Source organism: Oryctolagus cuniculus, chromosome 3 (genome assembly GCF_051225735.1).
Source record: "Oryctolagus cuniculus isolate XC-2025 breed Fujian yellow rabbit chromosome 3, ASM5122573v1, whole genome shotgun sequence".
Lineage (NCBI taxonomy): Eukaryota > Metazoa > Chordata > Mammalia > Lagomorpha > Leporidae > Oryctolagus > Oryctolagus cuniculus.
In genome coordinates, this window is record NC_142869.1 from 9,044,839 (window position 1) to 9,072,146 (window position 27,308).

At 48.7% G+C, this 27,308-nt stretch overlaps 1 protein-coding gene across 1 annotated transcript in view; it reads left to right on the forward strand.

Annotated features, from left to right (window-relative positions):
* Positions 1-3,040: 3,040 nt before the first annotated feature.
* Positions 3,041-27,308, forward strand: part of DNER (delta/notch like EGF repeat containing) — a 423,033-nt gene continuing 398,765 nt past the window's right edge. Inside the window, exon 1 of the mRNA XM_008259280.4 lies at positions 3,041-3,413. Coding sequence (XP_008257502.3) covers positions 3,135-3,413 — 279 coding nt within the window. The 5' untranslated portion in view covers positions 3,041-3,134. The remainder of the gene's footprint in view (positions 3,414-27,308) is intronic.

Genomic DNA, 27,308 nt, shown 5'->3' on the forward strand with positions numbered 1-27,308 from the left:
GAGCGAGAGATGTGGGGATCACCTGGCCAATGCAGAAAATTTAGATGCTTTCGGGAAGAAGGTAGTTGATATACACGTGATAGAAGCACCTATACAGCTCTAGGATAGCTGAAGGTCAACTATCACCCCAGGTAAATGTTTGCGTCTTGGTTCAAATGCTGAGGAGGTTACACTAGGGAACCTTTGCAGGTCTTCTGAATGTGTTTCCAGGGACTGTCACTCTGTGCATCCAGGTCCATATTCCCACAGGATGCTCTGGGGGTCAGAGCGTGAAAGCCTCCTTGTAAGAGGGATGTCTCATCAGTGGTTTCCAGATGCTGCTTCATGAACTGGCGGTGGTTTGGGAAGATGTTTTTCTCCAGTTGTGACAAAATATAACAAATAAAGACAATTATTATTAGTATTGGTTTATAACAATTTTATAGCAGTACCCTATGGTTATAATGCAGTTGAGTTGTAATTCTAGGCTAGACCTATGCAAATAAATGGGTCCCAGAATGTTTCTTGGAGCATTGATGTTCCATGGAATTCAGAAGCCTTGGAATCCCTAATGGGACCCAGCCTTCTGTGTGGCAGGAGCAGCACACCTGAGCTAGCTGCTCAAGTTGTATGGCTCCTTGGGAACCATCAGCTCTGTCCTGCCACTTCGTAATGTGGCCTTGAGTTACTTAACATCACCGGGACTCAGTGGCTAACCACAACAATGGGCTCTTTCTTTTTCACACCACATGCTCATTACATGTTCTCATTGTTTCATGACACCCTTCTTCTTCAAGGACCCAAGCTGGAGGAGCCTCCACCTCTTAGATCCTCTAGCCTAGTGGCAATCCAGTAAATGGTATGTTCGAACCACAGTTGTTAAATAGTTCCAAGTTCACTGAACTAAACTTTCTTTATATGTTCATACTCCCTCTTTCTCTACAGGTGGTCATGAGAAGTTCTATCACATTCTTTGCTGAAATCGTCACAGTATTTGGATATTTTGCCCTTGGCTTATCAAAATAGGAAGTCTATCAAACAAGAAACTGAGTTGGATGCTACGGTATGAATGATGTCTCTCCTGATTGCCATTATAATAGTAGTACGAGGAGGGACTGTAAGGTGGAGATTAGATCAGAATCTGGCCTCATAGGGGGATTACTGCTGCTCTGATAGGACAAGGCAGGCCTCCTCTTATGTGATCTCTTGCTCGTCTAGCTCCTGCCTTATGATGATGCAGCAAGAAGGCCCCCGGCAGATGCTGGCACCTTGACCTTGCATTTCCCAGAACTGCGAACCAATACATTCTGATTGTTTTAAATTACCCAATCTGGTGTTCTGTGATAGTGGCAACAAAGATAAAGGGGTAGGATGGAGATTGATGTTCAGCAGGTTTGCAATACTATGAACAAAGGGCTGGATAATTGAATTGGTGGCTTTTGCTTCAACATAGAGCCTGTATTGTTTTATCAGTTTGGGCATTTGGGGGATCTTGTATATAGCTGGGAATGTCAGTATGTAAAGGTCAGCCTTCAGAGCTCACAGGAAAGACCCATTTCTCTGAGAGCGCTGACAGTGAGTGACTCGGGGACTAATGTTCTGTCATCCAAAACTAATTCCAGGGCTCAACCTGTGAGCTGGATTTACTCTTCCATCTAGCCTGGAGAAAAATGGTCTTGTATTGTATCTGTCATAATTTGGCTTTTAAAGATTAACTACAGAGACAGCACTTAACAAAGAGGAACATTGGAAAAATTCAGAAATCAGCATCCGGAAAACAAACCACAGTCAATTCTCCCGAATATCAGAGTGAAATGAAATTCACACATACGAATGGATTGCTTAGGTAACATTACAATAAACTGAGATGGGATTTTAATTACATTACCACCTTAAAAAATTCCTTCTCTTCCTTTGCATTTTGAGGGGAGGGAGCAGGCCGCCCCGAATTTAGAGCAGAGGTTAGTTTTGGCCAAGAAGCTTCTGAAGGGGGAGCCCAGTGCCAGCAGGGGGCGCTGGCGCGGCACAGAAACCAGCGCTTCCACTGGAGCAGGTCTCTGATGAGACAGCAGGTGTGAGGGCCGCGTCGCGGGAATCCGGATCCACCTGGAATTCAGGCGCCTGCACCTGCTGCCCCCTGCGCAGAGCCCCGCATTCGTCCCTCGCTGCCACCGCGGGCTTCGGGGGGCCCTTGGGCTAGCGGGGGGGAGTGCGGTCACGTGCAGTCGCCACCTCCCATCTGCTCAGCTGTCACAAGGTCATCTTCGTGCTATGCCCCCCTGCCCCCCAATTTGCCGAGATTGTCAACCCAGGGAGGAGCCACGTGTCCTTTGCTCACACGGTCACCGTGAGGACGAGGTAATAAGGTAGCCATCCGCCCTGCCGGCTGAGGAGGGCCAGCCGGTGGACACAGCCGCGGCCGCGCTGGCCTGGGCCGTCCCCGCCCAGCCGCTGCGAGAGGCTCGGGAGCGCACCGCCGCCCGCGGGGCCTTGGCGAGCCCGCACCCGCGGCTCCGGCTGCGCTCCGGGCGCAGAGTCAACTGACCCACTGGGTTCCAGTCCAGCCCGTCTGGGCCTCAGTTTCCTTCTCGGGTCAAACAGCGGGGCCAGACAGGCTCCCGGGGCCGCGCCAGCTCCTGCACGTGCGGCTCCGGCGTCCCCAGCCCCGGGGTCGACGGCGCGCGCTCGGTCAGCACCAAGGACAGGGGCGCCGGCGCGGCCGCGCGGGCGCAAGGTCACTTCCACAAGTACAGCGCGCGCAGGGGGCGAGTGACCCGGCCGAGGGGCGGCCCCGCGGACTCCCTGTACCCTGGAAGCCCCGCGCAGGCCCGCGCTGCCGCCGCTGCTGCCCCTTGGGGTTTCTTGGGGACGCACCGCGAGCCCGACACCCCCCCAGGGCTGCGGGCCGGGGAACCGCCTCCCGGCCAGTCCGGCCTTGGGTCCCGGCGGGGGAGGGGCATCGCCTCGTGGCCCCGCCTCCGCCAGCCCCACCCCGCCCCGCAGGCTCCGCCCCACCGGCCCGCCCCGCTGTTGCCCGGGGAACCGCGGATCCCGCAGCTGCAGGAAGCGTCCGGCGCCACCGCCGCCACCACCGCGCCCCGGCTCCGGCTCCGGCTCCGGCTCCGGCTCCGGCTCCCGCGTCCTCCCGGCCCGCCATGCCTCCTCGCCGCGCCCAGGCGCCCGGTGCGCAGCTGCTGCCCGCGCTGGCCGTACCGCTGCTCCTGCTGCTGTGCTCCGAGCCTCGCGGCGGCTGCCTGGCCAGCCCGGTACCCGCCGCGCCCCAGTCCGCACCCGGGCCGTGCGCGGCGCAGCCCTGCCGCCACGGGGGTGTGTGCACTCCGCGCCCCGCGCCCGGCACGCAGCACTCTGTCCCCGCAGGCGAGCCCGGCTACACCTGCACCTGTCCTGCCGGGTTCTCCGGAGCCGACTGCCAGGTGAGTGGACGCGGCGCGCGCGGTGCGGGGCTCCGGCAGGGGGCCCGCGGCTCTCTCCGCCGCCGCCGGTGTCCTGCGCGGGGCTCCGGCGCACCCGACACCGGCTTCTCCCACTTCGGGAAAGAGACGGCTCCGGCCTCTCGCGGATTCCCAGGCGGACCCAGCTGGGGCTTCTCCCCCTGGCCACCCTGGTTCCTGGGCCCTGGGAGCGCCTGGAACTCCTGGCACCGCGTGGCGAGCCCCTCCCGGCCGGGGCAGAACCGGGCTCGGTCAGCGCGCGGTCTCGGTGCCTGTCGGGGCTGCGCAGAGAAGCCAGCTCCTGACGTCCCCGGCCAGGGGGTCGGTGCCCAGGTGGCTCCTGCACCACGTCCGGCTGGACCCTTCGGGGTCAGAGCGCCGGCTCTGGGCGTGGTGGGGCCGGGGCTGGGCGGTCTGGCATCTCCCTTCTCTGTCTCCGGCGCTGAGGGCTCCGCGACTCGCTCCTTAATCCGCTTGCCTGGGAGCGGCCGCAGGCCTGCGGGGTGCACCGCGCGCAGGGCTGGCGGGGTCGCCCCTCGGCTGCACACCCCCGGGCTCACGCCAGGGGCGCGGAGGCGCTGGGGGGCCGCAGAGCGCCCTGTACGCGCGGACCATAATAAATGGGGTTTTTGCAAGTCTGCGAGCTGGTGGGGACCTATTAACACCGCCTCAGTAGGCGATTTGGTAGCGCTCTGTGTGAGACCTGCAAGTCTCTTTTCCAAGGCGAGGGAACAAGGAATTGATCTAAAACGATTAAACGAAGCCACGCGAATAGGGAACAGATTTGGGATCAAATGCTTGCTTTCTTACATTTAGGGTAGGGGAGTTTGTTTCCTGTACATTTGACAATGATTTAAGAGTTACTTTGACAAAGCGCCAATAGGCTCTTCTCTGAATGGGAGGAAAATGCCTTTTCTTTTCTTCTTATCTTTTCTTCTTTTCTTTGTGGGATTGAGAAGCTTGACCTTGATGGCTGGATTTTTTGCTACTAACCTAGAATCCTCCCCCCCCCTCCCTTAATAGCAAATCATCGACCTGAATCTCTCTTGTTTTTCACTGTGTGATCTTTGTCTTTGTTAACTGGTTCCAGCAACCTTAAATTTCCTGGAGAGATGATGAACAAGAATGTGTGTGATGGGAATATGGGGAGCAGGTTTGGGGCATGACAGCCTTTTGGGGGAAATAGATGTCTGTTGGAGTCATTCTAACTGTTCTAAACAGAATCTTGCTGTTTCAGAACTAGAAAGAACGGCACATGAAAGCCAGAGTGCACTCATGCTAATGCTCTCAATTGATTGATGACTTAGGTGACTTCCGCAAGAAGCAAGTTGACTGCCTGTTTCTGTCAAACTGCTGTCCTGCTTACCTGTCTACATTCTGGTTTTGAAAGAAATGGTTGATTTGGATCTGGGCTGGGGGGTGGGGAATGGGTGGGAGAAAGTAGCTGAGGAACCACACCGGCTTTAGGAGGCGAGGAGCAGGACTGGACAACGGGAGTTACACACTCAGATGTTGTTGGGGAAAATCTCCAAGAACCAGGAAGCGTTCTTTAGTGTTTCCTAGAGATGACTAATAGAGAAGCACAAATATTGTGATTGGGTCTAAGTTGGGATTTGCTGTGTAATTCCTGAACTAATACGTAAATATTGCAGAACCAGCTGTTTCAAAAGAGATTCGGGTTTCCCGTGTCGCAGGCTGGGCCATGGGCAGGGTGCTTACCTCCGGAGAAGTCACATGGTGGGTCCCGAGTTGGAGACACAGCTGCAGATTTGGAGCCTGGTGGTACCTGGTTCCCCAGAAGAATGCACCGACCAAGATGATGCAGACCCTCATACACAAACAAATTTGATTCCTGACTATTTTAATGTAGTTTCTTATGATCTTGCTCTAACACTGGAGATTTATTTTCTAAGGAAACAAAACTGAACTAAAAACACCATTATAAAGGTCAGTCTCTGTAGAGAAGTTGGGGGAATGGAGAGAGAGTGAGGAGAGAGAGAGATCTGCACACAGTTACAGATGAAGGGGTGATGGGCCCAGCTGTCGGGAGTGTGTTTGCTGAGACGGAACCCAAGCTCACTGGATCAGTTGATAATGGAATTTTACCCAAGAAGTGAGTTTTCTGAATGAGTGCTGCCCCTCCCTGGACAACGGTGTCAGCAGTGGTAATATTCAGACCCAACCCCGAACTTTCTTTTATTTGGAGAAATTTAAGAAAATCAGAAACCGCTGGTTTGAACGTGGAACAAGGTTTGAGGAAGCTTCCCCGTGGCGGGGGGGCTGAGCCCACGGGGCTCCGGCGGTTTCTGGGGCCACAGCTCTGGCATCTGTAAGTGGGGGAGGGGGGACGTCTGAGCTATCTTGAAGAGACTGCCTCCAGGTTTTGCTGTCCGACCGGCAGCACTGTGTGGAAGCCTCACCTGTCCATCCTCTCCCTTTCCTGCGCGGTCAGGTGCTCCCTCCTTCGGTGCCGCTGGGAGGTGCAGACCATGCCAGCCTGTGCCCGGATGGCCCTGGCCCGCTCACTGGCTGCACCCCGGCAGCCTCCTTACTCTGCTGTCTCCCGTCATTCCGACCTCCTTGATGGCTGCCTGCTCTTCCCAGCATGCCCAGTATCTCAGCAGTGAACGACTCCCTTCCCTTCCCGTGTGTGTCCCTTGCAGTCTTGACAGTCAAACCAAATTGTGGGTGGGTGTGCGTCTTGTCTCTGTGGGTGTCCATAGGAAGGGTTGTGGGGGGAATCGGTAAATGAAGTGAACATCCCTGAGCACCTGTGGCACCCCATAACTGTCCCCTCTCCCCGTTCTCATTTTTGTCATATGCTCATGACCCTTACTGTGTCAGCTAATATCATTTCCTGGAGTCAGATGAACAGACTGAAACTCATTTTGTTTGGGAGGCAGATCCAAGGTCTCCCATTTTGATACCCTTGTGAAAATCATCAACACTTAAAATATACCCCGGGTCATTGCCAAACTTATGTATCTTCAATAATGAGAAAGTCGCTGATTGCAAAGAGCTACAGGGAAATCTAGTTCATAGAGACGTGATGATGGTGGTGGTGATGAGCCTTTGTCTCCAGCGGTTGCCAGATGCCAGCAATGTGGACTTTGCAGTGGGCTTTGCTACGCCCTGGCCCTTGCGAGGTCCTGTGCTCTGGGTGCTGCCCCCGTCTGCGTTTTGTAAGTGACATGCAGACTAGCTCAGGGACTGTCCCAGTGCCACATTGGTAGTAAGGGTTCCGGCTGGAATTGGTGCAGGGCTGAGAAGGTAGTGCAGCTTTGGCCCTGCCATTGTCATCTGTGTGGCCTCTTTGGGTCCTGCCAATCAAAAAGGCCTGGGAGAGTTCTGAAGCCGGCATTGCTTGAAAGCCCTGAGCGCGTGTGGCTGTGCTCAGCTGGATTCAAAGGCGCAGTAGAGCCAAAGCTGCAGCAGGGCCGTCCACCGTGGAGTTGCAATCCCTGGACCTTGCTGCAGGTATTTTTTACTACGGGGCCAAGCAAACGGAGGTGAAATAAAATAAATTCAGGTGTTTCTGTTTGGTTTGAAAAAGCCCCCCCCCCCCCTTAAAGTGAGACTGCTTTTGTTTTTCTTGTTCATTTGGGCAAACCGGTAGGTGTTACAGGTGTCACAGGTAGTGGCTGCTGGGCCCTCTTTTTCTTTCTTTATTTCCTTCCTTCTTTCTTTCCTTCCTTCCTTCTTTCTTTCTTTCCTTCCTTCCTTCCTTCCTTCTTTCTTTCCTTCCTTCCTTCTTTCTTTCCTTCCTTCCTTCCTTCTTTCTTTCCTTCCTTCCTTCCTTCCTTCTTTCCTTCCTTCCTTCCTTCCTTCATTCCTTCTTTCTTTCCTTCCTTTCTTCCTTCCTTCCTTCCTTCCTTCCTTCCTTCCTTCCTTCCTTCCTTCCTTCCTTCCTTCCTTTCTTTCTTTCTTTCTTTCTTTCTTTCTTTCTTTCTTTCTTTCTTTCTTTCTTTCTTTCTTTCTTTCTTTCTTTCTTTCTTTTTCGCTGAATGGTAGAGACACCTCCCTTCTTTTGGGCTGTCCATGAAAACTAGGGGCTATTTAAATAGGTACTATTTTGTTTGTAGAGCTGACTTTATTTTACTGAAATAATTCTTCACCAAATATTCAAGCAGTCACTGTTTTTTTTTTTAATTACATGTTCCCCAGGGAGTGTTTTCTTTGGAATTATAATAAAAATGTGTCAATTTCTGCACTTGGAGGCAAAGAAAGGGCTGGGAGCTGCTTTTTATGCAAGTGAATCTTACTCATTGAGCCGATTCCTTAATCCTCCCTGCTGATTAAACATGCTAACTTGAAACAACGGCTCTGCTTCAGATGAACCTATTTTCAATTGAGGATGGCTAACAGCAGCACCGAATTCTAGTTCCTGCAGTCTCGTCTTCTCTACTGGCTGACGTGCACACACACACACACACACACACACACTGTGGTGTGCACAAAATGTCGCATACCAGCTGAGATGTCAAGGACGTTACTTCTTTCTCTGGCTTTTCCTTTAGCTTTTTGTGACCTTGGGAGAATCATTGCATAGCCATGAACTTCAGTGTTCATATCTCTTAAGTGGACTAATAATCTTTGTTTGATTTTTTTTTATTTGATAGAGTTAGACAGTGAGAGAGAGACAGAGAGAAAGGTCTTCCTTCCATTGGTTTACCCCCCAAAATGGCTGCCACGGCTGGAGCTATGCTGATCCGAAGCCAGGAGCCAGGTACTTCTTCCTGGTCTCTGACACTGCCTTCCCAGGCCATAGCAGAGAGCTGGACTGAAGAGGAGCAACCGGGACTAGAACCCGACGCCCATATGGGATGCCGGTGCCGCAGGTGGAGGATTAACCAAGTGAGCCATGGCACTGGCCCCTGTTTGATTTTCTTTATAGGAATGTTGCAGCTCGCAAGTGAGAACATAGTAACGTGTTTTTCATAAGTATAAAGAAGGATATGGAGCCTTTTTTTTTTTTATAAAGATTTATTTATTTTTTTGAAAGGCAGAGTTACAGAGAGGCAGAGGCAGGGGGTGGGGAGCTTCCATCCGCTGGTCTACTCCCCAGATGGCCACAATGGCCGGAGCTGCGCTGATCCAGAGCCAGGAGCTTCCTCCAGGTGTCCCACGGGTGCAGAGGCCCAAGCACTTGGGACATCTTCCACTGCTTTCCCAGGCCACAGCAGAGAGCTGGATTGGAAGAGGAGCAGCTGGGACTCAAACTGGCTCCCATATGGGATGCTGGCCTCACCCGCTATGCTACAGTGCTGGTTGGGAGCTAACTCTTAGACATTTTGAAAAAAAAAGTAAAGTGTTGCACAAACATAAGGTGTGCTAAGACAAGGATTGCAGTTCTCCTGTGTAGAATATGACTGTGCCAATTTATTTGGTGTCTGGTCGTTCCCCTTCAAGGAAAAGATTCCAATTTCTCGAGTAGAAGACTTGCGCTACAACATGTTTTGAACACGACTAATTGTTATGACTTTTTATAAATGCATAGTTTGTTTTATTGCATAAACCATGTCTCAGAAAATTTGCAGTGACTTGAATTTCCTTTGAAGTAAAAAAAAAACCTTGTCAAAATTCTCATTAGTATTTTAAGAAAAGAAGGCAATGGTTGATTTTCATGGTGTTATTAAAGTGATTTTCTTATTTTGTGCGTCATCTTCTTGGTGCCTTCTTAGGAAACATCACTTCTCCCAGCTTGGCCCCTTGACAAACACACATTCTTGTCTTCAGCTTCTCTGCTTAAGCCTCTCATGTGACATGGTGCCATCGAAAATGGCTTTGTTTATGCCCTCATTTCGCAAACATGGAACAAGAAAGGAAACCTAGTCTGAAGTTGAAGGGCATTTGAGTCAGGCAGCAGAGTCCTGCGTTGTATTTTTAGATATCCTTATCAGCCCAGGAGGGAGCTGTGGTCGGGGCCGCATGACACAGAGGCAGCCGCTGCGGAAGCCTGGCCCCAAACACAAGACCAGGAGCACGGCAAAGCTTCGCAGTCTGAGTTTCTTTAAGTTTACCCTCTTCCCTGCCTCACCCACGTTGGCTGCCCACCCTGGCTACCTATTAGCATCACCTGGGAGATTTAACACATGTGAGTGATGGGCTCCATCCAACTTCCTGTCCCCTAGATTCCGAGTTGCAGTCCTGGGGCAGGGCGCAGGCCCTGGTGACTTCGAAATGCTCACCACTTCTCAGTTGTCTGAGAGGCTCTCCTGTCTCCCTCAGGGCCTGCCTGGCACCTAGCACGTGGCAGGGAAACTGAGAGCCCTCATCGCACTTGTGCTTGGTCATTGTCATCTGAGAGGTACCCACGTCTGGAGTCCGGGTTTTCTGGCTCCCAAGTGGTATCAGCTTCTCATCTCTAAGTGGACTTGCAGTGGGCATTGGTCCTGGGCTGGAATCTGTTTCAGGGTGCCCTTGGGTAAGGAGTTCCTTCCTCTGAGGCTTAGCTCCTCATCTGTGAACATGGGATCCGGGTGCCAGCCGTGACCTTTGTCCTGGTGTCGGAAAGGGCTAGCCCAGTGCCTCGGCCACAGGTGACAGCTGATGGAAGGTGTTCACTTCCACTGGAGCCGCCTCTGGCTCCCTCACCATGTGCAGTTGGAATGTGTACTGGGTGCCTCGAGCAGGTTGGCAGGTTGAGGAGTTACTAATCTTTTTTTTTTTTGACAGGCAGAGTGGACAGTGAGAGAGAGAGAGAGACAGAGAGAAAGGTCTTTCTTTTCTGTTGGTTCATCCCCCAATGGCTGCTGTGGCCGTTGCGCTACAGCCGGCGCACCGCGCTGATCCGAAGCCAGAAGCCAGGTGCTTCTCCTGATCTCCCATGCAGGTGCAGGGCCCAAGCACTTGGGCCACCTTCCGCTGATTTCCTAAGTGCATTAGCAGGAGGCTGGATGGGAAGCAGCAGCCGAGACTCAAACCAGTGTCCATGTGGGATGCTGGTGCTGCAGGCGGTGGCTTAATTTTCTGCACCGCAGGTGCTTGCCCCAATTTTTACTTTCTCAGTGAACTGAAGAAGGATTCTGAAGCATGGTTCAGCTTATCCTCTCAGCTATGAATGATTTTTAACATCTGTAAATGTGTGGAAAGAAAATGAGAAATACATGCATTGCAATCATGTCACATTCCAACTTCAAGCCCCACCCATGAGGCTGTAGTACGCACAGTGGCAGGGCCGGGCAGTGGCCACAGACGCCTGGCCAGCAGAGCTGCACGTGGTTATTATGCGGCTTTGATGAGGCAATTTGTTGACCCTCTCCCAAATGTGAGTGTTCCTGTAAAGAGTTCATTTTCCCAATGTGATTTGGGAAGCTCCGCGGCAGGCTCCTCTCCCTCCTCCCTGTTCCTCTTCCTGCCCTCCCAGCCTCTCCTCCTGATGAGTAGAGCTGACCCCCACTTCTGGGCTGACCCAAGGAGAAAGAGAAACAGAGCCCTGAGCTTCGAATTGCTAGACTCCAGAGTCTCCCTGTGCAGACCTGGACTTCTCATTTGCCGTCAGCTCCCCAGTCCACACCCTTGGTGAGTGTGGACGCCACGTTGTGCTCTGTCCCCAGGCAGGTGCACGCCTCAGGAAAGGGCAGGGTGACTTGGGGGGACGTGGAATCTGGGTGAAGACCCAGGACGGAGTTACTGTCTTCCCTGCACACCATTTCCTCGTTCATGAATAGGATGGGGGTGGGGGTGAGAGAGACCCACTTGTAACACCTGCCACAGAGCTGGTCCTCTTTCAACCTAGGCTGCTCTTTTTCTCCAAATGGATACGGCCCCCCGTTTAATGGCTAAGGAAGCTGGGGTCCTCTAGTTGGGTGTTTGCCAGGTGTTGTGGCTTTGAGTGTCATTACTGTTACTCTACTCTCCTTGCCTCTGACTACTCCCTGGCTTGAGATTTCAAAGTGAGGACAGAGGCTGGCGGGGTTGGGGCAGGGGAGAGCTAGCCGTCGCAGTTCCAGTGGGTCCAGTTTAAGGAAAGGTGTAAGGTTTGCATGAAGAGTGAGGGTTTAAGAAATGACATCGGTACACTTAAAGGGAAGCGTGTCTGGCCTCTTCAGCTCACAGCCCCTGAAAGCAAGCACACCCTTTAGAATTTCATTGCTGGTGCTTATCTGGGTCTCCTGGTTAATTTAAAGGAGGCTTTGTAATTGCTTTTGGGTTTCTCAGGTGGATTGAAACTCCTTTATGGAAGACATTGTGCCGTGAAAGTAATCCCCAAACACGACAAGTGTGTTGTCCCGGTTTCCCTGGGTCTGCAGCAAGTGGGCTGATAGGGCCAAGGGGACAGGATCCCTGGTTTCCTAGAGTGTTTGGGTCACAGTTTTGCAAAATGTCTTTTGGAACAAAATCCTGTGCTTAAATTTTCAAGAAAAATGGAATGCATTAGAGCAGAGAAAGTGTTTTACATATGCCCCCAGTGCATGACCTCAGAAAGGGAAGATTTCATAGAGGGCAATGAAAAGAAAACCCAGCCTGCAACTTCAGATCAGTGTGCCCCTCCACCAAGGGTTCCTAGACGCTTTTCACAGCATTACTACTTTTGTTAAGGTGTAACTTACATATGACAAGTGTCGCTCTTCTCAGCCCCCACCTCTGTGTTTTGGCATGGTTGTGTAACTGCCACACGCTCACTCCCGTCGATGTCCTCCCCCCTGGGTAGCCAGCCGTCTCCCTGCAGGCTCATCCCACGAGGCCCACGCATTGTCGGCATGGGTGGGGCGACAGCGTTCCGGAGACAAGTTTCGGTGAACATGTCTGCTTTATTAACAAGTAAGCACACCTTTTAAAGGGCAGGCAGGCGGGGGTAACTACTTCAGGGCAACACTAATTCTATAGGATGAAGCCAGTATTGGCGCCACTATGCTTCTTCAATAAGCTTGAAGGTCACGCAGCTAGGGCCACGCCTGGGCGCTGTTTACCTGATTGGAAGAAGGCGGGGGTGGGGGAGACGCGCCTGGGGCTCCTGCTGCCTGCCAGCAGTCTGGCTAACTGTGTGGACTAGGCAGGCGGCCTCACAGGGATCACCCACATCTCCCCAGCCCCTGGCACCTGCTGGTCTGATTTCTGCCCATGTAGCATGGTCTTTGCCACATGGCATCTGACTAAAATCCCACATGTGCTTTTCCTCCTTTGCACAGTGGCTTCTGAGGTTGATCCAGGTGGTTCCATGTGCCAGAGCCTGGCTTCTTACCATCGCTGAGTAGTCGCCCAATTGAAGGGATATGCCGGAGTTTGGCTATCTGTTCACCACCTGATGACATTTGGTTTGTTGCCAATTTTTGGTGATGATGGATAAAGTTGCCTTAAAGATTCGTATGTCTCATTTCTCTTGAGTCAATCCATAGGATTTTGTAGGATTACTGGGCTGTACGATAAATGCACGGGAAACTTTTATAAGATGCTGCTGAGCTCTTTTCCAGAATAGCTATACCACTACCTTCCTATCAGCAAGAACTGAGAATGCCAGTTGCTTGCCAATTCTTGCTGTGTTGTTGGTGCATATTTAGCTCTTCTGATAAGTGTGTGATATCACATTGTGGTTTTAATTTACATTTTCATAATGATTAATGATTCTGAACATTTTAGGCTTTATTTGCCACTCTCACCTCTTTGATGAAATATCTGTTCAAATGAGCTGTGAAGTTTTTCCCATCATTTGGTTACAGATCCTTTGTTCAATATGTGATTTGCAAATACTTTCTCTCAAACTGTGGTTTTTTGTTTTCTTAACAGTATTTTTCAAAGGGCAACTTTTTAATTTTGGTGAAGTCAGATTTACTAGTATTTTTCTTTTATGTTTTGTGCTTTTTCTATGTCCTAAGAAATCTTCATCTAATCCAAGGGTTGGATGTTTTGTTAACACTTAACAAAAATTCCTTTCTGTTTTCCCATGTATTGTTTTAGGTTTCATAGTTAAGTCTGAGGCCAGCGCCGCGGCTCACTAGGCTAATCCTCCGCCTTGTGGCGCTGGCACAACGGGTTCTAGTCCCGGTCGGGGCGCCAGATTCTGTCCCGGTTGCCCCTCTTCCAGGCCAGCTCTCTGCTATGGCCCGGGAGTGCAGTGGAGGATGGCCCAAGTGCTTGGGCCCTGCACCCCATGGGAGACCAGGAGAAGTACCTGGCTCCTGCTGCTGGATCAGCGCGGTGTGCCGGCCGCGGCGGCCATTGGAGGGTGAACCAACGGCAAAGGAAGACCTTTCTCTCTGTCTCTCTCTCACTGTCCACTCTGCCTGTCAAAAAAAAAAAAGTAATGCATAGTTAAGTCTGTTATTTTGGGGGTAATATTTATAGATGGGGCAACTTCGTGTAATTTTGTTCATTGTTTTGCACATGGATAGTCCATTGTTCCAGAAATATTTGTTGGTCAGACCATCTCTACCGAATTATTTTGGCACCTTCATTGAACATCACTTGGTCATATATATGAGTCCATTTCTGGACTCTATTCCATTGAATGGGTGTCTATCTTTTTGCCAGTCCCACATTGTCTTGCAACGACTGTAGCTTTGAGTAAGTCTTGAAATCAGGTTGTGTGAGTTCTGTGAGTTTGTTCTGTCCCAAACCGGCCAGATTGTTTGGAACTTATCTTTTAGAGTGGCATGGAAGAGGGAGACAGAAAAATGCAGTTCTCCCAAGCACATGTTGACAGGATGAGGATTCCAAAAACCAGGATAGAATTTCTCGTGGAGATAGTTCTAGGATTCCTAACCTGGGCTCTAAGAGTGGTTTCAAAACTATGTGGCTGTCCTGTCCCAAGATGCCTTTGTATAGATATGTTTGCCTGGGGGATGGTTCACACCTGTCAAGAAATTCTGTAAGAAGTTATCTGCCTTTTTTCATTTAACATTATATACAGAAGATTAACTATTCTAGGTAAAGAGTTTAGTGGAAAATAAAAAAAGTTAACTACCGGTAGAAGCGCTACTGGAATGCAGGGAGGAGAAGCTGGTTGAATACATGGAAGCTTCTGGGCGTGGGCTAAGGCGCCAGGAGCCAGGAGCCTGTGAAGTGGCTCCAGTGTAGGACGCTCAGTTAAGTTTGGATTTTTTTTTTTTTTTTGCCTGATTTTTTTGTGGGTTGCACTCTTTTCATTGATTTGTGATAGCTCTTTGTTAATCAAGGGAATTGTGTCAGATTTTTATTTAAAGATTTATTTTATTTATTTGAAATGAAGAATATGAGAGAGAGAGAGAGAGAGAGAGAGAGAGAGAGAGAGAATGAGATCTTCAAATGCTGCATCTGGGCCAATCTGAAGCCAAGAGCCAGGAGCTTCTTCTGAGTCTCCCTTGTGGGTGGCAGGAGCCCAAGCACTTGGGCCATTTTCTGCTGTCTTCCCAGGTGCATTAGCAGGAAACTGGATCAGAAGTGGAGCAGCTGGGACTCAAACTGGCGCCCATATGGGATGCCAACACTGCAGGTGGCAGCTTTATCTGCTATACCGCAGGGCCAGCCCCAAATATTTTTTCTTTATCATGGCTCTTTTACTTTGTGTGGGAATTTTTTTACCCTGTAGAAGCTTATAATCTTTGGTTCTTATTTAGCCAAGGTCATCAATAGGGTTGATGGACTTGATTAGAGCTCTTATGTTCGATTACCATACTGGGCAATGTATTGAGAAGGATCTGATTGAAGCCAAGAGTTTGCTTTTGGAGAAGTGTGTTTTGGCCAAGATTTATGTTGATAGGACCAATCCCATGATAGCTTCTGTGGAACCTACAATTAAGAATAGCCCTAGTTTATGGCTATTTTTAGAAGTGTTGGCCCAGATTCTCTAAGTCATGTTTGGATACTTTTAATTTCTCTTGACTTTTTATTGAGGCTAGAACATTGCAAGCATTTTATCAAGATTCTTCATTTCGTTTGTAAAAAAAGAACCACTCAGCACATTTTCCTTTAATAGCTGACATGGTTGCCTTAGTATTTTGCTAAAATCACCAAGATAATTTGAGTGGCATTAGTGGATAATAGAGTATTTCTTAAAAGTCCTGGATGGTGAAATGGTCTGACTTCAAAATGTGTTCTTCATCCAGGCTGGGGCACAAAGACAGGCTTAATATTCAGCAAAATGCAAATTTCCCTTATGCTTTAATTTCCAATTATATTTTTAGCTCTTTCCCCCTGAGAGCAGCCTCCTTTCTCCTGACCAGGGAATTTTGTGCTTCTCTGTCTTCATTTTCTCTCTTTAAAATTGGCCATTGTTTTTTGTTTTTGTTTTTGTTTTTGTTTTTGTTTTTGGGGTTGTTCAAAATGGAGTTCTTTTATTTCTGTAGGAAAGCCACTTAATGAGAGAAACAATAGGAGAGACAGAGAAGTGAGAACTAACATTAGCATTTCTGTGAGGCCCCAAATAAACTCAGCTGGAGAGAAGTAAATGTAATATTTTTTTCCTTTTATTAAGGGAGGGTAGCAAGTCAGCCTCCCTTTTGTATCCCAAGCAAAAACATGTATTATCAGGTCCAACCTTAATATACGACGCTGAACATGAACTTGTTACACACTGCAAGGTGATGTTAGGCCGCGTTTCCTCTGCTCCCCTGTCTTCCAGCGGACCCTGCAGACGCTTTGCTGGTCTGTGTTGAGTTCGGGAGACTCCGAAGCCCTCTCTCCAGAACCCAGGACTCCCTGCTGGCGTGAGCACTCACTCATGCGTCTTCTGTTCTTTCTCCCGCACATGTGGACAAGCAGTTGACATGCACATGTGGTCCGGGAGACCCAGAAGGGCAGGCGACCAGGCTGTTGGTGGAGACTGTTCAGCACCCACCCCCATGTCTGCCTTCCACTTGCACGGGGCACCCTTAAAAATACCCTCAGCTGCAGTCAGTTCTCCTTCCCAGAAGGGCTCTTTGTTCTGTTCAGGGCCCACCTGTAGACTACCTCCTCTCCCAGTGGAGGGCCGCTCCCCCCCCCCCCCCCTCCGGAAAGGACGTGGCTCCTCCTGCAGGAGCCCCGTCTTCTTTGCACGTGCCCTGGCCACCGCGTGGTAGGAGGAAGCTTCGTGCCCAGAGAGCAACATCCGGGAGTGTTGCCTGTACTGCCGCAGTCCCAGATGGTGGATGATCCTGCTGTGCCCATGGCTTCCCATGACCCCATAGACCTATCCTCTGTGTCTGTGACAGTTAAAACGTTTTTATTGAGATAGATCCCCATAATGTAAAAGTAGCGTTTTTTAAGATTGATTTTTAGGGGGGGCTGGCGCCGTGGCACACTAACTTAATCCTCCGCCTGTGGCACTGGCATCCCATATGGGCGCCGGTTCTAGTCCCGGCTGCTCCTCTTCCCATCCAGCTCTCTGCTGTGGCCTGGGAGTACAGTGGAGGATGGCCCAGGTGCTTGGGCCCTGCACCCGCATGGGAGACCCAGAGGAGGCACCTGGCTCCTGGCTTTGGATCTGTGCAGCGCTGGCGGTTGTGGCCATTTTGGGGGTGGACCAGTGGAGGGAAGACCTCTCTCTGTGTCTCTACCTCTCAGTGTCTGTAGCTCTACCTGTCAAATAAATAAATAAATAAAAATCTTTAAAAAATAAAATATTGGTTTTATTTGTTTGAAAGAGTTACAGAGAGAGGTAGAGTCTGAGAAAGAGAGAGGTCTTTCATCTGCTGGTTCACTCCCAAGATGGCTGCAATGGCCAGAGCTAAGCTGATCCAGAGCCAGGAGCCAGGAACTTCCTCCTGGTCTCCCATGTGGGTGCAGGGGCCCAAGGACTTGGGCCATCCTCCACTGCTTTCCCAGGCCACAGCAGAGAGCTGGATGGGAAGTGGAGCAGCCGGGACTTGAACCGGAGCCCACATGGATGCCGGCACGGCAGGTTAGGGCTTTAACCTGGTGCACCACAGCAGTAGCCCCCAAAGTAGCCACTTTAAAGCAGACCAGTGGCATGTAGTGCGTTCCTGATCTAGTTCCAAAGCATTTTTATCATCCCCAAAGGAAATCATAATGCTGACTAGGCACCGTTCCCCACCAAATCCCTGGCAACCACCAATGCATTCTGTGTCTGTGGATTTCATGTGATTGGAGTAATACAATATGTGAGCTTTTGTGTCTGGCTTCTTTTATTTGACATGATGCATTTGAGATTTGTGTAGCAGCATGTATCAGTACTATGTTCCTTTTTATGACTGCATAATATTCCACATGTGTGTATACACCACACTTTAGTTATCCATCCATCTGCTGATGGACATATGAGCTGTTTCTACGCTTTGGCTGCTGTGAACACGCCTGTACAATATTTGCTTGAGTCTGTTCACATTTCTTTTGGGTGTATATGTAAGAGTGGAGAAGCTGGGTCATACAGTGATTCTATATTTCATGTTTCTGAGGAACCACCAGATGGTTTTCCATCTGTGTTATCTTCTTACACAACCTGAGCCCAGTGTCCTTGCTGGCTGCCTGCTTGCAGCCTCAGCTCACACCAGACGCTGTCTCCTTGCGCCTGTCCTCGTCTGGCCCAGTATTCCAGAAGCTCCCCTCCAGCCTGCTCTGCAGCCAAGATCCCATGGCATGGTGTTGGCCCCACTCCACGGCCTCCTCAGGGAAAGGCCCCACCTCCCAGGAGAGCCGGGCCCTCTGCCGACTCGTGCCTCATCTGGTTCTGGTGGCCAGTTGGGCTCCTCTGGGAGAAACAGAGCGCTTGAGCCACCATGCAGAAGTAGCCCCGGATGTCATCGGTCCAGCCGCCCTCTTCACTAAAGAGGAAATGGAGGCCAGAAAGCTGGAAGAAGTTATGCAGAGCCGTCCAGGGCGTGAGGGGCTGCACGGGGCCTGAGCAGAGACTTTGGTGTCTGGCCAGGCGACCCTTACATGCCCTGCATGGTTCCCTTCTCCCAGGGCCTGGCATCTGTCAGGCACGGGGAAAGAGAGCCAGCTCACCCCAGCCGAGCTCTCTATGAGAGGACCAGCTCCGGGGACGGCTGGAGGGCACTCATGCGCTCGTTTCTAATGAGCTCAGAATACATGAGAAACCTGAGTGGGCCGAGGGGTGGGACCCCTGTACTCGCAGAGGAGCCGCAGCAGGGCTGAAGGACTGAAGATCACTTGTTGCTTAGCAACCAGCACCCGGCTACCTGCTTCCCATGACCTGAGCCTTTGGGAGCATCCTCAGGGTTTGAGTTTAGATGGTGAGGTTTAGCACTGAGGTTTGCGAGGGAGTGTGGATGGGGCGTTTCAGGGGCTCAGCTTGGCTCCTAGTGCACAGGTCTCCACTCCCCACTCCCCCAACAAATAAACAAGCAAGCGAACAAAGCACCATCAGGGAGCTGGCGGTTCCGGGAAGTGAACGATTTGAGGCCGTAGTCGCAGAGAAAACGGTTGCATGGTCAGGGCCCCAGGCTCAGCACAAACCCTGGCTCAGCACCCAACTCTCCGTTCACACAACTCAGACCCCCCCAGCCCTGTCCTGCTCACCATGCGACACTGAAGTGTGGGCTTTTGGGAGAGGAACAATGAGGTTCTTCATTTTTCAATGCAGTGTTAATGATCTGGGGTGTCACCCTTCCACGGGTGATTTCTGAGGGCTGGCTACAACAGCAATGCGTTTTATAGACTTTTAGAGCTGCAAGGAGGACCCTGGAATTCACCCTGGCCAATTCACTAATTTTGCAGGAGAAAGTGAAGGCCAAATAGATGAGTGTGAGAGTTAGGATTATAATTTGATGAACCTCCCTCCAGGGGTCTCTGGATGTTGCAAGCATGGAAGACAGTCCTCCATGGGGCAGGCATGGGGGATTGATAGCGTGTGTGTTCTTGTGGAATTCAGAGTCGAGTTCAGGGTTCAGCTCCCTGTGTGAATGGCTGTATGCTAGGGCCCGTCCCATCCATCCATCCATCTATCTATCTATCTATCTATTATATTTTAAATATTTGTTTGAAAGTCAGAGTTACACGGCGCAGGGGGGGGGGGGAGGTCTTCTATCTGCTTGTTCACTCCCCAATTGGCCGCAACGGCCGGAGTTGCGCCGATCCAAAGCCAGGAGCCAGGAACTTCTTCTGGGTCTCCCAGGTGGGTGCAGGGGCCCAAGCACTTGGGCCATCCTCTACTGCTTTCCCAGGCCATAGCAGAAAGCTGGATCAGAAGTGGAGCAGCTGGGTCTCGAACTGGTGCCCATATGGGATGCTGGCGCTTCAGGTCAGGGCATTAACCTGCTATGCCACAGTGCTGGCCCCCTTTATATTTTGTGTTTGAATCATCACATTTCTTTGGATGGGACATTTACTGTAGGTGATAGGTGATGAGATTGGAGTGGGAACTGGACAGAGATTCTTTTTTTAATTTATTTTAAATATTTATCTTATTTATTTGAAAGACAGAGTTAACAGGGAGAGGTAGACACACACACACACACACACACACACACACACACACAGGTCTTGCATTGACTGTTTATTCCCCAAATGGTTGCAATGGCCAGAGCTGATCTGATCTGAAGGCATGAGATTCTTCCAGGTCTCCCACATGGGTACAGGAGCCCAAACACTTGGACTGTCCTCTGCTGCTTTTCCAGGTACATTAGCAGAGAGCTGGATTGGAAATGGAGCAGCCGGGACTCAAACTGGTGCCTATACAGAATGCCAGCGCCTCAGGCCGGGCTTTAACCTGCTCTGCCACAGCGCCAGCCCCTGGACAGAGATTCTTGTTCAAGGCCATACGGCAGGGTGGTTGAGCTTGGGATCTCCTGTCTCCAAATGCCAGGCTTTCTTCACAGGTGTCTGCTTATCCCTGTGCCATAGGAGGAGTCCGTTATACAAAGTGTTGGTCCCAGTTCTCAGAAACATTTTGTTCCATTGAAGACAATGTGGAGTGAATTGAAATTGTGAAGTGTTGATGGTGATGGTGGTATCATTTTAAAATCTGGCCACTAAGACATCTTAGATGGCTGAACCATTATTTTAAGGTAGACTCATAAAACCAGTCTTATTTAGATCAGAAGCAGTTTTTCTGCATGGCTTAATGATTTTGCTTAATACGTTCAGAAATAATCATTTGTTTAAAGTGCAATTTTATGATTTAACTTAAAGAAGTCCTCTAAAAGCAAAATGAGCTTTTAAAGATTATAGTTAGTTTGCACAGTCATTTGTGAAATGCAGCCTGGAAACTCGACTCACCATGGCTAAAAGCCAATAGAAGTACTGATGTTAAGATGAGTGTGCATCTCTGTGTTTGCGTGTGTATGAGTAGATCAGGAATACAATGGTGTGTGTGTGTGTGTGTGTGTGTGTGTGTTATTGGCTAGACATACAGTATCATAAATATGGGAATGCCTATAGGGACTTTAGTGAGCAAGTGACTTCTCATTTTTCCATCTTCCAGACAAGAAAGCTGAAGGCCCTAGAGGTTGGAAGACCAGGACAGGTGAGGGTTCTTCCACATTTGTAGTATTTAGTTAGAACTCTCTAGGTTGCAAGCATCAGAAATCCCAGTTCAAATAGTGTCAGTAGGAGAGGAAGTGACTGGATGACAAAGGCCGAGGAGTCTTTGGTGGCTTAGCTCATGCCACTCTGCGTTTCTCAGCTCCACTCTCCTCGGTAATGGCTTCATTTTCAGATACCAGACCTTGGTAGCTACCAGCTCATAGCATCTTTGTGGCCAGCAATCCCAGTGGAACAGGGAGCCCCCATTCCAGCTGCTCTAGAAAGTCCTGGGATGGGCTTGTGGTTCCATGTGCCTCTCTGACCAGTCTTTGCTGTCAGGGGGTTGGATTCTGCTGTTTGTCCAGGCCAGGCACATGAGTCCATGGGTAGTCCCATGCAAACCATGTGGACCAGGATTGGAAGAAGGATGTCTTTTTTTTTCAAAGGAAATTGGGATAATATTTCCAGAAGGCAGAGACATAGCAGTTGACAATGAAAGCAACAGTTGGGGCTGGCGCCGTGGCTTATTTTGTTAATCCTCTGCCTATGCTGCCAGCATCCCATATGGGCACTGGGATCTAGTCCCAGCTGCTCCTCTTCCAGTCCAGCTCTCTGCTGTGGCCCGGGAAGGCAGTGGAGGATGGCCCAGGTGCTTGGGCTCCTGCACCCACATGGGAGACCAGGAGGAAGCACCTGGCTCCTGGCTTCGGATCGGCACAGCGTGCCGGCCGTAGCGGCCATTTGGGGGGTGAAACAACGGAGGGAAGACCTTTCTCTCTGTCTCTCTCTCTCACTGTCTGTAACTCTACCTGTCAAATAAATAAATAAAAAATCTTTAAAAAAATGAAAGCAACAGTTGTCCAATATGCGCAGCTGCCTTTCTGGTTGTGGGCATTCTTTACTTTACTAAAAGCAAATTCCTCCTGTCTGTTTCTGTGCATTTGTTTGATGGGACTCCTTGGAGGGCACTTTTCATGTGGCTGTGTGTGAACGTTCATTGCTCACATTGATCCCTATTGTCCTTATTTTAAGTGATAATACCTTAATTGGGGAGCAAATCAGGACAAGATAGTTTCAAAATATTTTAATATATCTTTATTTTTTTTAACTTTTATTTAATAAATATAAATTTCCAAAGTACAGCTTTTGGATTACAGTGGCTTTTTTCCCCCTATAACTTCCCTCCCACCCACAACCCTCCCATCTCCCACGCCCTCTCCCATTCCATTCACATCAAGATTCATTTTCAATTACCTTTATATACAGAAGATCAATTTAGCATATATTAAGTAAAGATTTCAACAGTTTGCACCCACACAGAAACACAAAGTGTAAGTACTGTTTGAATACTAGTTATAGCATTAATTCACATTGTACAACACATTAAGGACAGAGATCCTACATGGGGAGTAAGTGCACAGTGACTCCTGTTGTTGACTTAACAAATTGACATTCTTGTTTATGGCATCAGTAATCACCCGAGGCTCTTGTCATGAGTTGCCAAGGCTATGGAAGCCCCTTGAGTTCGCTGACTCTGATCATATTTAGACAAGGCCATAATCAAAGTGGAAGTTCTCTCCTCCCTTCAGAGAAAGGTACCTCCTTCTTTGATGACCCATTCTTTCCACTGGGATCTCACTCACAGAGATCTTTCATTTAGGTCATTTTTTTTCCAGAGTGTCTTGGCTTTCCATGCCTGAAATACTCTCACAGGCTCTTCAGCCAGATCTGAATGCCTTAAGGGCTGATTCTGAGGCCAGAGTGCTGTTTAGGACATCTGCCATTCTATGAGTCTGCTGTGTATCCCGCTTCCCATGTTGGATCATTCTCTCCTTTTTAATACTAACTATCAGTTAGTATTAGCAGACACTAGTCTTGTTTATGTGACTCTTAGACCTTTGACTCTTAGACCTATCATTATGATCAATAGTGAACAGAAATTGATCACTTGGACTAGTGAGATGGCCTTGGTACATATCACCTTGATGGGACTGAATTGGAATCCCCTGGCACGTTTCTAACTCTACCGTTTGGGGCAAGTCAGATTGAGCATGTCCCAAATTGTACATCTCCTCCCTCTCTTATTCCCACTCTTATATTTAACAGGGATCACTTTTCAGTTAAATTTAAATACCTAAGAATAATTGCGTGTTAATTAAGAATTCAACCAATAATATTAAGTAGATAAAAAAGATACTAAAAGGGATGAAGTATTAAGTTGTTCATCAACAGTCAGGACAAGCACTGATCAAGTCACCGTGTCCATTTCACTTCAAGAGGTTTCCTTTTTGGTGCTCGGTTAGTTGTCACCAATCAGGGAGAACATATGATATTTGTCCCTTTGGGACTGGCTTATTTCACTCAGCATGATGTTTTCCAGATTCCTCCATTAATATTTCTTTAAAGAGGACTTGTAAGAGCTCTCTCGCTCGCTCGCTCTCTCTCTCTCCCTCTCTCCCTCTCTCATACACACATTGGCTGGCCTAGTTTTAGAAAATCCATATGTGCTTTAGTGTCTGATATTCTAGAACTGTCTAGAATTGTTTATCTTATATGCATTCATCTCGATGTGGTGACAACAGCACTTAAAATCATGAAAGGATCTCAGGTAATATGACAGAGGAGGCTGCCTCATCAGTTGAGGACTCTGAAGCTAAAGTGATCATTGTGGAGACTTCCTATAGGCTGGAGATGGCGTCCATTGAGTGGTTGATGGACTAAGAGGCATGAGACTTGGAACTGGGAAACCCAGGCTCTGACTTGGCCATTTATGGGGGGGGGGAGGGAGAGAAGGAGAAAGAGAAGGAGGAAGAGGGAGAGGGAGAGAGATGGAGAGGGAGAGGGAGAGAGATGGAGAGGGAGAGGGGAGAGGGGAGAGGGGAGAGAGAGGGAGAGGGAGAGGGGAGAGGGGAGAGAGAGAGAAAGTAAGTAAGTTTGATTTTTTTTGGAGACAAGCTCAAGACAAGTGACTATAAATGAGGATTCCCAATACATCCATGGAGGGAAATTGACCACTTTCCTGTGTGGAAACATTCGGACAGTTTATGGATTCACTCTTCCCTCTGGAGGGGGGCCTCTCTCCCTGCTCATTAAGTGTAGGTTGTGCATAGTGACTCTGTTCTAAAGAATTCAGTGGGAAAGGAGGACAAAAGAATGATCTGTGTGGGAGGAACTCAACAAATACTGCCATAGTCAGGTAATCAGGGTCACCTGATGGAGACAGTCATGTTGACAATATGTACTTCTGAAATGACATGGTGGGAATGACACTTTACTTCTGTGGTTTCTTCTTGCAAACCCATAATCCAAGCCCTTAACAAATCCCAATTGAGGGACATCCTACGAAATAGCTAGCCGGTATTCCTCAAAAACAGTCAATGTTGTCGAAAATGAGGAAAGCAGTGATTTCTTGGATAGACACCTACAGCACAGGCACAAAAGATGTAATAGGTAGGTTGGACTTCAGAACTAGAAACCTGTGTGCATCAAAGCTCACTGTCAACAGTGTGGAAAGGCAACCCACAAAATGGGAGAAATATTTGCAGATCACATGTCTGATCAGGAATTGATATCCAGAATACATAAAGAACTCCTAAACACTAATAACAAAAAAACAAACAACTCAATTAAAAATGGGCAAAGGACTTGAATAGCCATTTCTTCAAAGACATATACAAATAGCCATGAAAATAACACTTAGCATCACTAGTCATTAGCGTGAGACAGAATCCATTGCTTCAGTGTGTTCCAAGTTGCCATTTTGTTGCTTAAGAGAAGGTGAGATATGTCTTCTGTTGCCTGGATCAGATCAGTCGGATTTTGTCTGGTAATTCCCTCTTGGCTTTATTTTCTATAGAACTTGACACATGCCTAATGAACAAGACACATTCCTACATTGCACATGTTTCTGTGGGGAAATTACTGGAGTTAGTTGGCTGCCTGATTGACTGCTTAGTTGATATGTGAGAGTGAAGAAACCATAACACTTGGGCTTGATCATTTGGAAGATTTATTTGTAAATATTCTGAGACTACAATGACCCACTGAAGAGGAAAAATTATAGCCTTCAAATGTAATTACTCAAATAATACTTGTCAAACATTGCTGCCATTAGGGATTCTGTATTTTAATGGAAGAACAAAATTGTAAGTAGTACCAGCCTTGAATATTCTAGAGAGTTCTAGAGAGTGCATCCAGAGGCCATACTCTCGTAGCTCGTTGTAGAACCTCTGCCAACCTACATAGCCTTTCTGGAACTTAGTTATGTCAGCTGCATGATGGAAGGCTGGCTCTCATGTCCCTGGGGTTGCTTTGAAGACTGTGATCTTTGCAATGGTAAGAGCCCCTATATTGAAGACTGTTATCTTTGCAATGGTAAGAGCCCCTATATCTCCTGGGGAGCCAGAGAGGGCCACTGGTGGTGTCTGCCCTCCCCACTTCCCCAGTTGCTGCTGATTAAAAGGCACATGCATGTATTTGTATATGCTTTTAGAATGCATATGAACCAAGAGATTTCCACACTGGTGGGTAGTTGGAGTTCAAGAGGTCCAACATCTCTATTTCTATTTCTATTTCTATTTCTATATCTATATCTATATATCTATATCTATATCTATATCTATTTCTATGACTGGATATCCTGCTAAGTTATGTCTCCAGTGCTTTCTAGTACCCTGATATGAACGCTCTAATCTCCCTTCTTTTTCTTTGGTACACTTCAAAGCAAAAATAAGTTGTGTGCAGAAGCATATTTTTAAATGGTTTCAAACTTTGCATATGTTTAAATGGGTTTTAACAGGAGAAATAATGTCAAAACGCTTGCATCATTAGAAAGTCATGGTTCCACCAAAGCCATCAACTCAGTGGCTTTGGTAGAAGCAAAGTTGGAAATCAATGAACCCCCTACTTGGAAAAAGATGCCACAGTCAGCCCAGGGCTAAGGGAGGACAGAGGCCAAATAAGCTGGAAGGGCCGTGGGTACCAAAGGTGAAAGTTGCACACATTAAACTTAGATAATTGAACGTATTTTAAACATGAGCTCAGGTGACACATGTCTTCTTGGATCTCCTAGGAATCACTCAAGGTCCTAGTGTTGGGAGCATTTTGAACCTGGTTCCCCCCATTACCCACAGGCTCCAAGTCCTGAAGAGAATCAAGTCCACCATCTAGTGGCATCTCCCACAAACTACAGACAAAGGGTCCCAGGAACCCACGATGGTTCTCAGAGGATGTCTCTGGCGGGAGCAGCAACCCTTATCCTGCTACAGCTCAGTCTTCAAGTCCTTGCTGGGGAAACCCTCCTGCTCTCCTCCATGAAGTGCCATACTTAGAGGAGAGGAGAGAGGCCTGCTCAGTGTGGCTGAGGCTGCAAAATCTCAAAGCTGCATGAGCGCCGTTGGCGTCATTGTTGACTGCTTCAGACAAGTCCAGGTTGGACGGGATTGAGTTCAGTGTAGATGTCCGTGAATTACCAGAGGACATTCTGGGTTTCAGGGTGGCCTGGACCTGACCGTGTCCATGTGGCAGGACTGGGCCTTTCCAGGAGGGCCTCTTTGCAGTATTCTGTTGTGGAGGTGCTCTCAACACTGTGCTATTCTGGGGAAAACTGTGACCCAAGATGAAGTGTTTCCAGCTCGGGTGTCTGCTAATGTGGGCTTGCCACGGCAGAGGAATGGTAAGATCCTTTGTCACAACTGAAACTTGCCAGACACTTGCTGCCCGATTTTAGTTACCAGCCAGATTAAGGGGACAGAAAGAAAGGAATGAAATGGTGACAGTCAAGGTAGTTGGAGGTCATTGTGGCCCAGGCAGTGCCATATGTAAAAATATTGGGTGAATTGCCAGCTCTCTGCTGTGGCCAGGGAGTGCAGTGGAGGATGGTCCAAGTGCTTGGGCCCTGCACCCCATGGGAGACCAGGATAAGTACCTGGCTCCTGCCATCGGATCAGCACGGTGCGCCGGCCGTGGTGGCCATTGGAGGGTGAACCAATGGCAAAGGAAGACCTTTCTCTCTGTCTCTCTCTCTCACTGTCCACTCTGCCTGTCAAAAAAAATAAAAAAAAAAAAAGAGAAAAAAAAATATTGGGTGAATTGACTCCCATTGCCTTCAGGTTACATTTGGCAGCTACTGATACTGAAAGATTGTGAGAGATGAAAATGATTTCTAACTGCATTAAAGGATACGACCTGAAGTGGAATGGACGCATATCAATGGTAGATGTGAACGCTGGCTCATTTTCTTCTGGAAAGTTTTTCAACAAAATGGATCAAAACCTGAGAGTCCTTTGACTCGGTGATATGCCTTTTAGGAGTTTGTCCTAAGAGTCGTGGGAAATTTGAATAAAGTTTTAGAAACAGAGATAATCATTGTAACATTATTTATGATGGCCCCAAGTGGGAAAACAGCAAAATGTCGTCAATAAGCTCTGTGATGGTATTTTCAACAGCCATTATAAAAGATGTTTTTAAAAACATTTATTTATTTTTATTTGAAAGAGCGAGAGCAAGAGAGAATCTTATCTGCTGCTTTATTCCCTA